This window comes from Arachis stenosperma, chromosome 3 (genome assembly GCF_014773155.1).
Source record: "Arachis stenosperma cultivar V10309 chromosome 3, arast.V10309.gnm1.PFL2, whole genome shotgun sequence".
NCBI lineage: Eukaryota > Viridiplantae > Streptophyta > Magnoliopsida > Fabales > Fabaceae > Arachis > Arachis stenosperma.
The window spans coordinates 3,569,088-3,579,295 of NC_080379.1; the positions used below are offsets into that span (position 1 = coordinate 3,569,088).

The 10,208-nt window shown below is 34.0% G+C and overlaps 1 protein-coding gene and 1 pseudogene across 1 annotated transcript; both read left to right on the forward strand.

Annotated features, from left to right (window-relative positions):
* Positions 1-4,878: 4,878 nt before the first annotated feature.
* LOC130970586 (RHOMBOID-like protein 13) lies at positions 4,879-6,154 on the forward strand (annotated as a pseudogene).
* Positions 6,155-8,566: 2,412 nt separating this feature from the next.
* Positions 8,567-9,880, forward strand: LOC130970222 (uncharacterized). Its single transcript, XM_057896235.1, has 3 exons — positions 8,567-8,829; positions 9,013-9,265; positions 9,317-9,880. The coding sequence occupies exons 1-3, from the start codon at positions 8,567-8,569 to the stop codon at positions 9,878-9,880; spliced, it is 1,080 nt and encodes a 359-aa protein (XP_057752218.1).
* Positions 9,881-10,208: the final 328 nt, after the last annotated feature.

Sequence of the window (10,208 nt, forward strand, 5' to 3'; positions counted from 1 at the left end):
GACAAATGCACTGACCAGTGGCTCATCCAACCTAAACTGGTGGTCGTTGAGCCTGGCGAGATGGGCTAAGCCAACTATCTGCAGGTACAGTATAATCTTGTCATCTAGGGACGTACTATGCTGCCTTCTCATGCTGGTGATACATCGGTGGGCTGCACGACGATGAAAAAAAAATCTCTTAGAACCATGACAATTAACAAACCAATCCACCAAAAGAACATTAAGTAATGCAGACCTTTTTCAAGAAAATCATATCCAAGTTATATAAAAAAATCACCTAAAGTAGACAATTCTATTAAAAATAAACTTTAATGTAAACCAAAGTTGTGAGAACCGGACCGATCATTGAACCGGTCAAATGACTAATTCAATGGTCCAACCGAAATCGAACCTTGGTTGAACTGGTTTAATTAAATATACACTAAAATTATATAAAAATTCAATATATAATTTTAAATATACAAAATTTTTCTTGGTCCCCCTGGCCCTGTTCCTCCAAAGGCTTCTTTTTTACTAAATTAATTGGCTAAGCTACATTCACAACTAAAGTTTTTTGTTTTATTTTAATTAAAATTTTCAAACCAGATCAACAGATACTATGAAAAAAAGAAAACTGCATATCTAATTAAAACAAAAATTTCATGTTTCTACAATGACTTGAAATCCAAAAAGAACAAGAATATATAATTAATAATACCTCAGATCCAAATCTGACATACTTAATCAGAACTAGTTAAAATATCAACACTATAACAGCATGAGTTTGAGAAGTTTGAAAAAGTTGCTGACTAAATTAATATAACAGCCTCATTTATGATGTTTAAGTATTATGTTAATTTTCCAAAGATCCACTCTGTGTTATGACATGTCTTTTTTATTTTTGAAATTTTAAACAGTATCTATACTTTGTAGAAACATAACACCTATGATCAATCAATTTGATCTCTTCGATTTCAGCAGTAACAACTATATTGCCATAAGCCAATTAACAGCAGTGTGGGTAGTGCTGATAAATCGCAACTCGCAAGGCATCTGTATGTACCTTTTCAATATTCTCGATCATGACACCCTTAACTTCAGAGACCTGATTCTGAACCTTGGCAAGCTTGCTTATCTCATCAGGGTGATTGGTGCAGTACTGCATATGCTCCTTCAATTTTAGCTTGCACCATCCAAGCAAAACAAAACAACACAATTTACACAAATTCAAACAAATCAACCTCCATAATCAATTAGTCTCAATTCTCACAACAGTACAAAACACAAAATTACCCAAACTCAAAAAATAACAAACATATATTAACAAAATTTACCACTAAACAAAATTAAAATGCATAAAAATAACAAATATAATGTTCTACCAAAAAAATCAACATTAACATATATTTTTATTGTATGAAACGAATTTAACTCAGAAAATCATTTTGTGATTGCATCTACCAAATCAGAAAATAAAAAACTAACAAAATTAACCATCAACAAAATTAACTTAAACAAGCAGCGACAATTCAGAATATTAATCTCGGCAACTCAGAACCACAAAATCAGTATTATACTAACTTTGTAACTCAAAATACTGAAAATAGTAAACCCGGCAACTTAGAATCACAAAATAAGTATTATTAAACAAATTTGAAAATAAACAAAAATAAATTGAAGTACCGGTAGCGAGGGAGAAAAGAAGTGACGGCGACGACGAAATCCGAACTGACAATGACGAAGAAGGGAAGTGAGCTTAAACAGAGAGAGTCAGAGAGAGAGGTCGAACAAGGAAGTGAGCTCGGACAGAGAGACAGTGAGTTCGGACAGATAACGACCGACGAACCCAGCAATCCTTCGCGATGGCGACACCTGGAGCTCGACGTAACCCTTCGTGCGACGGCCAGGAAAGGAGGAACGTCGAGAAGATGGAAGAGTAGACTTTTCCACCGACGATAATGGCACCCACGTCGAGGAGAAGGGTTCGGCGACAAGTGTGAGTGATGGGTTACGAATGGTGGCTAGTGGATGGTAGGCTGGTGGTTGTTGGAACTTCAAAGAAAAGAGATGGAGTAAGGGGATCAGGGGACATATTAGAGTTTTTTGAGTGAGAGAGGGAAGAAAAGGAAGGGGTTGGGCTCCATGTTTCAGCTTCAGCTATTTTTTTTTAAGAGTTAAAACAACGCCGTTTTGGTGGATTTTGGAAACAGGTACTTTTTAAAATTCGACGGGTTCGGCCGATACGACGGTTAACCACCGGTTTAACTGATTTTTTGCAACACAATTTTAGAGTAGACATGATCGGCAGATGATCGGTTTTCAATTAACTCGATTGAGCCAACCGGTCTGATTCGATTTTCAAAACTATAATGTGAACTATATTCAACTATGGACATATAACCTAACATTCAATAATTTAATTAAATTACATTAAATCAAATTAAATTAAATTCTAAGCGTACATAATTAATCTAATATTCAAGATGTAAATTGTAAAATTAAACTAAATTAAATTGCATTATTTTAAACTCTAACATTTAATGATTAAATTAAATTAATTTTAAATAAATTAAATTAATTTAAAATAATTAAATTAAACTAATTTAAATTGATTTTATACAAATTAAACTTTTACAAAATTAATTTTAAATAAATTAAAATTAACCTAAATGACTGGCCCATTAATCTGACATTTAAGAACTAAATTAAATTTAAAAAAATTAAACTAAATTAAATTATTATCAAACTTTTGCTGTGTATTTAATCTAATATTCGAAACTTAAATTAGATTTACTAAACTCCAAAAAAAATTCTAACCTAATTAATCACTACTATCACTCCTCCACTTTGTATTTGTATTTTTAAAATTCTAACAAACTACTAAATAACTACTCTAACTATCATGTGTAGTTTAAAAATCTTAATAACACACATAATGGGATTTTAAGTGACTTAACCTCATAAACAATTATTTATTTTTTAAAAAAATTAAATTTCATTCACTAACCTCTTTATGGATAGAACTAGTAATATGAACAGCACCGTCCAATCAATAGATATGATTTAAGTCGTTTTCCACAATTTGAATATTATGATTTTTTTTTTACTATGGCCTAATTCAAATTCAATCAATTTGAATTACTATAAGCACAAACCATGGGTTTAATTCGAAGTATATGATTTCTATTTACTATGGGTGAATTTTAAACATTACTAAATCAAAACTAGTAAATTCGATTTACGTATAAATCTAGTAGTAGCTAGTCTGAATCTACTTAATTTAATCTATCATTATAATGACTAAATTGAGTTTAATCAATTTATTTTATATATAATTATAAATCAAGGCATGCACGTAATGTTTCTTTTTTATGAGGTTTATGTAAAATTGATTGTGATCTAGTTTCTTTACGTTATTTGCCCACAAATTTATTTGTTTTGAAGCCAATCGAAGCACTTTTTTTTTTTAATCAAAGACAGGAGATTCGAATTTGCGACTTCTTAATTGAGTATAGAGAGATTATGCCATTTAAGTTATAACTCATTAGTACTCAATCGAAGAACTTGGAGAAAGGAATATATTAGATATACATGAATATAAGAATTGAGAATTTTTTGTAACATTCACTAATAAAATATATAAAAATCTATATAAAAAAATTATATATTTATATATAAATATATATTATTTAATTTATTTTTAATATATATTTTATATTTTAATATATATTTTATATTGACAACTAATTTAATAATTAATTTTTAGTGTATAAAGAATTTGATTGTAAAATATAAATTTAATTTTAATATTATTTATAAAAGAATTTTATACAATTCTTTTATAAAATTTATATATTTAGATAAATTTTTAAGTAATAAATTTAAAAAATAATTAATTTTATTGATATACAATACACAATTAGTCATCTTACACCGATTGATCGTTGAAATTAAATTTATAAAATATTAACTATCCAATAAAAATGATAGAAATTGTTAACTCCTGTTATTTGCATGTAGGTATGTTTGGTTCAATAATTTTTGCCAAGAATAAAAATAAAATAGAAAATAGAAAAAAGAAAAAAGAACGAATGATGTCATGAAACATTGCACTAATAATGTATCGAAATTGACATGAAAGGATAGAACATAGAAGATAACTTATTATTTATTTATTCTTTTACATAAAATATGTTTATGTACGTAATTATTTTTTTTAAGTTAGGAGTGACACTTAAATAATCTGATACTTATAAATAAAAAAGAAAAATTATTTTATTTGAGTTATAATTTATTGACATCTATATAATTATACTTGGATTGAAATAAAATAAAACATAAAAAATTGTTTTTCTTTTAAATTGTTGATATTGAAAAAAAAAATCTCGTTAGAGAATCAACAAAAATATAGCTAACTTAAAACTAACTAATTAAAAAAAATCATTATATAAAAAAATTCTACTAACTTAAATTTTTTAATTTTAAAATTAAAAATAAAAAGTAATTGATCCCAAATTAATTATATCTTAATTGGTTCTTAGACTTTTTCAAAAAATATATATTTTTGTGAATTATTGTTTGCAGTTACTAATTTACGGCGCCCTAATTTACTATAGTCATGAAAAAAGCGTAGGTCATCAAGCATCATCATTCCCAAATCGAAGAACTCAAATCGTCTAGTAACTCAACAGGTGAGAGAATCTACTTCCCAAATTGATCCATCCCTTATTTTCTTCGACCAAAAACTCTTTTTTTAATTTATTTTAATCCTTTAAAATTTAAATTTTATCTTAGAATATAAAGTGTGATTTTTTATTTTAAATAAATTTTTTTTTATATTTATCCTTCGTCCCATCTATAAAATTACACTTTATTAACTAAAATTCAAAGTTTAGAAAATCTAAATCCTATCTCTACAATCGAAGAACGGTATAGCATTTCACTGAATTGAATTGAACTTGTTCAGTGTTACTCCTTGTCCTTCTCCCAACACAAAGATACAATCTTTATGCTCTCTTTCTCCCCTGCAATTCCCTTTTTGTGATGAATTTCTTGTTTCTACACTTGGGTTCGCAGATTTTACGTTTTATCCTTTTTGGGAGCGTAGGTTGAGGAGAGTTTGTTGTCTTGTTTGATTGTAAAATTAGCTACCCTTGTAGCTAAGCATTTGATTTAGGGATTGTATATTTGGTTGTGGTCTCAATAGTTTTTGGGAGCTTCTGATTGAAGAGACTCTTTTTATCTTGTTTGGATTGTAAAGTAAGCTACCCTTTCGGCTGAAGTTTTGATCTTTGGGAAATTGCAAAAGTGTGGTTGGAAAAGTTAGGAGCTCTGGGAAATGGGGAAGCCTTTGTTCTATGAGATCTTGGAGAAGCCAGCAACTAGTTGCATCATTGGAATATGCAGTGCTATTTGGTTCTACATACAGAAGAAGAATATTGGATACTCACATGTTGGTCTGAGCTATGAGACTGTCATTGAAGGGCATTATTGGAGGATCATCACCTCTGCATTCTCCCATATAAGGGTTATTCATCTTGTTTTTAACATGATTGAACTTTGGTTTCTTGGGGGGGGCGGTAGAGGAATTAGGGCACTTGGGTCTTGGTGTTGAATACTATTTGCAATACACACTTGTATTGGTTGTTTTATCAGGGTTGCTGGTTCTTGGAATGTACCACATATTGATTCAGAGATTTAAACTCGAGTATTTTCGCCGAATTCCAGCTGTTGGTTATTCGTGTGTTGTATTCGGGTGGCTGACAATTCTTGCTGTTAAGCAGCCTTCCTCAAAGTTGGATCTCTTTAGATTCTTTTTGCTTCCAATCAGATTGGCACCGTTTGAGTCGCTTGTTTTTACTTCGATTATTGACCCTCGGGCAGGCTTCCTTGGCCATTTATCAGGAATTGTGATTGGATATGCTATAGCATGGGATTTGATTCATGGTATGAACAATTACTGGGCACTCTCCTTGTTGGGTTGGATCATACTTGTCTTCATCTTGAGCTTGAAGACATCTGGTGCTGTTGACTTCAGCTTCCTTGAGATCGAATCCGTGACTGATCCATCCTTATCGTCGGTACGGTTTTTGGGATCAGACAAAACTCACTACTAAAACTCAAACTACCATTTGTAGTATAAAAATTTTAATAAGCGACTTAACATCACAAACAATTATGTATTTTTTAAAGAAATTAAATTTTCATTCGCTAACTTCTTCATAAATGAAACCAGCAATACGAGCAATGTTGTTTAACTAATGGATATAATTCGAATCATTTTTTATTTCTACAATTTGAATGTTGTGGTTTTTTTGGTTTAGGGGAGGAGAGAGTTCGGTGAAATGTAATTCGAAACAAAGTGAGTTCGATTTGCTTATATACGAATATATATACTAAATCAAATTAAAGTTAGTAGATTTTATTTTTCACTAGTATACGCATGTAAATCGAATTCACTCAAATTAATTTACTATGAGCACAAATTATGGGTCTAATTCGAAGCATATGATGTCAATTTAGTATGGGTAAATTTTAAGCATTATTAAATCAAAGTTAGTAGATTTGAATTTATGTATAAATCTAGTAATTTAAATACATTTAATTCAAATTATTACTATAATAACTAAATCAAATTTAGTCAATTCAATTTACATATCATTATGAATCAAGACATGTACGTAATATTTTTTTAGAATTCATGTAAAATTGATTGTGATATAGTTTCTTACTTTCTTTACATCATTTGTCCACAAATTTATTTGTTTTGAAGCAAACTAAAGTACTTGGAGAACAAAACATATTGGTTATTGGATATACACATGAATATAAGAATTGAGAATTTTTTTATAACACTCACTAATAAAATATGTAAAAATCTATATGAAAAAAATTTATGTATTTATATATAAATACATATGTTATTTAATTTATTTTTAATATATGTTTTGTATTTTAATGTATATTTTATATTGATAATTAATTTGATAATTAAATTTTAGGATAATTTATTGAAATAAATTATTTGGAGAAAAATTTTATCCAAATACAACTTTTGAAATGGCAAGAGGCAAATGTAATTTTTCATATCTCTATAGAAACCGCTATTGGCAGTAGCGGTTTACATGGGTTAGCATTTTACACAGAAACAGCTATAGGCAATAGCGATTTCTGTTGAGTGTGGCATGTGCATAAACCGCTACAAGTAGTAGCGGTATATGTGTTGGGTGGCGTGAACGTAAACCGCGGGAGGCAGTAGCGGTTTACGTTGAGTGTGTGTGTGTGTGGTGGTTGGCTATATATACCCCTCCAAGGCATTGAGGTAGAAGAGGAGTGCCATTTCTCACAAATGGATGGTGTGAGAGTTTTCTGGCTCTAGTGCATTGCTCTAGAAAAATTCAAAAAAGCAAAAGGTACGGTGTTAAATTTACGGATAGAAAATCGCTTACTATTTTTATCTGGTCGTCGAGTAAGTTGGCAGAGATAAAACATAGCATATTACAAAAGTTGGGTGTGTGTGGGACAAAGTGGGTAAAAAAATTGTTCTATAAGATTTTTATTGTTGTTGTGTCAGCCGGTGTGAAATATGAGACATTTGTGATAGGGTCCAATGAAGACATGCACGTCTTGTTTCACTATCAGCGGAGTTTTTCGGAGGTTAGAATACCCGAGTTGTTTGCGAAGTTAGAAGATGGCTTCGACAGCTTTGGGGCTTTGGCGCCGAACCCTCAGTCGATGACGATGGGTGGTGCCTCAACGTTGATGCCTGTGGTAGCACTTTCAGGTCCGATCCCCGATCCTTCACGTGTTGCCGCTGGTACTGATGGTGTGCCTTGTGGTGTTCCTGATTTTGAAGTTGAGGCCGGACCGGATCTAGTTGAGAATGCGATTCGGGACGATGATTCGGATGATGAGCCGGTCGACATTGTTGGGGACAATGATGATGCTATTCCGAGCAATACACATACATCCCATGGAGCTTCGTGTTCCGGCATACAACAGTATCCTCCACACTTGTCAACCTTAAACTTGGAAGCCATCGGCCAATAGCAAAACGTAGAGGCAACCTTCGCGGGATAGGGCCTGCATGATGCGACTGCTTTGACAGAATTTCAGATTGGCCAATCTTTCCAAAGTAAGGAGGAAGTTGTGCTAAATGTAAAGGATTACAGCATCCAGCATGGAATTGAGTACAGGGTGGTGGAATCAAACCATCTCAAATACCACGGGAGATGCAAGGAGTTTGAAAAAGAGTGCACGTAGATGATTCATATCACGCTGCGGCAAAGGAAGAGCACGTGGGAAGTTAGGAGGTACAACGGACTGCACATGTGTTTGGCCACATCGATATTGAGTGACTACAGACAGCTTGATTATCATGTCATGTGCGAGGATCTTTCCATTGGTCAGATCTGATGCCTCGATTACGATTAAGGTGTTGCAGAAAGCAACGGAGGCAACCTATGGTTTCAGGCCTAGCTATAGAAAAGTATGCATGGCGAAGCAGAAGGCAGTAGCACAGATCTACAGTGATTAGGAGGAGTCTTATGGTAAGCTGCCCCGTTGGATCCTTGGGGTGACATCCACCATGGAGGGTACAATAGCTATGCTGAAGACCTCTCCGGTTAGAGCGGGTGCTCAGGTTGATGAATCAACAGTTTACTTTCATCGTCTTTTTTGGATATTTCCTCCATGTATTGAGGCTTTTCGACACTGTAAGCCGCTTGTCAGCATCGACGGTACACACTTGTATGGCAAGTATGGAGGGACTTTGTTGTTGGCTATTGCTCAAGACGGAAACTCGAACATCTTGTCCGTTGTGTTTGCACTTGTGGAAGGAGAAAATGCAGAGTCTTAGGCATACTTTCAATCTAACCTGAGAAGACATGTGACTCCACAACTGGGTATTATTGTAATATCTGACAGGCACAATGGCATCAAGGCTGTACTGGAGGCACCTGATAGTGGTTGGTGACCTTCCCATGCTTATCGAGCATTTTACATTCAGCATGTTGCCGTAAATTTTGCTATTAGTTTCAAGGGGCAGGATACAATGTGGTTGCTGGTAAATGTTGCTTATGCGAAGACAGAGGCCGAGTTTGACTATTGGTTTGATATAATGAGGACAGACAATCCGGCTATGTGTGATTGGACAAACAGGATGGAGTATGAGAGGTGGACACAACACAAGGATGGTGGCAGACGATATGGTCACATGACGACCAGCATATCTGAGTGTGTCAACTCTGTTTTGAAAGGCACCAGAAATCTACCAGTGAAGTCATTGGTGAAGTCGACATATCTACGACTTGCATAGTTGTTTGTTGTTCGGGGTCAGACGGCAGAGGCACAGCTTGGATCTGGGCACTGGTTTTTCCAGGCGCTTGTGAAAGCCATTGAGCGGAACTTGAGGGATTCAAGGTGCTTCACAGTGACACTGTTCGACAGGCATCAATCTGAGTATACCGTGGCAGAGACTACTCCTACATGTAACTTCTCAGTGGGTACCTATCGAGTTTCTCTTAGGAATCGCACCTGCGACTGTGGCCACTTTCTGGCCCTGCACTACCCCTGTTGCCATGCAATCGCATGCTGTGCTCAGTCGCGGCTAGATTGGGCCACGCATGTTGATGAAGTTTACAGCATGTCTGAGGTATTCAAGGTGTACCAGATGGGCTTTGCACTTTGTATTCCAGAGGGACTTTGGCCGCCATATGATGGACCTACTGTCATCCTTAACCCTAACATGCGACGGGATAGAGAAGGGCAATCGCAATCCACCCGCATCCGCAACAACATGGATGAAGGTGACTCTAGTAGACCGAAGCGATGTGGCCTATGCAGGAAACCCGGCCACACTCGTAGGAGTTCCCCTCAGCGAGGTTCGACGGTTGGGTCCTAGGATTAGATGTTTTATTCACGTTGTATTAGGTTATGTAGCAGTTGTTGTTCATCTTGGTTATTAGTTGTGCTATCTTAAATGTTTTGAACTCGCATTAGTATGTTGTTATCTTGTAACGATTTATTTGCTTTAGGTCATATTAGAACTTTGTTATCTTGTATTAATGTATTTGTATTTCCTCAAAACTAAAAACAGTTGAAGAGGCATGCAACAGATTTATAAAACCAACCATAGATACTTAAAAAAAGATAGGGTCATAAAGTCGTACCTAATAAGTTTGGAACATAACTCCCGAAATAAACATGAAGTCATAGTGCTGGAAATAAAT

Bases quoted from the DNA above. Each gene is read 5' to 3' on its own strand.
- LOC130970222 (XM_057896235.1), top strand. From the start codon at position 8,567: ATGGAGGGTACAATAGCTATGCTGAAGACCTCTCCGGTTAGAGCGGGT. The intron at 8,830-9,012 runs GTCTTAGGCATA...TTTTGCTATTAG, and splicing joins GTGGAAGGAGAAAATGCAGA to TTTCAAGGGGCAGGATACAA. The intron at 9,266-9,316 runs GTGAAGTCGACA...GTTCGGGGTCAG, and splicing joins ATCTACCAGTGAAGTCATTG to ACGGCAGAGGCACAGCTTGG.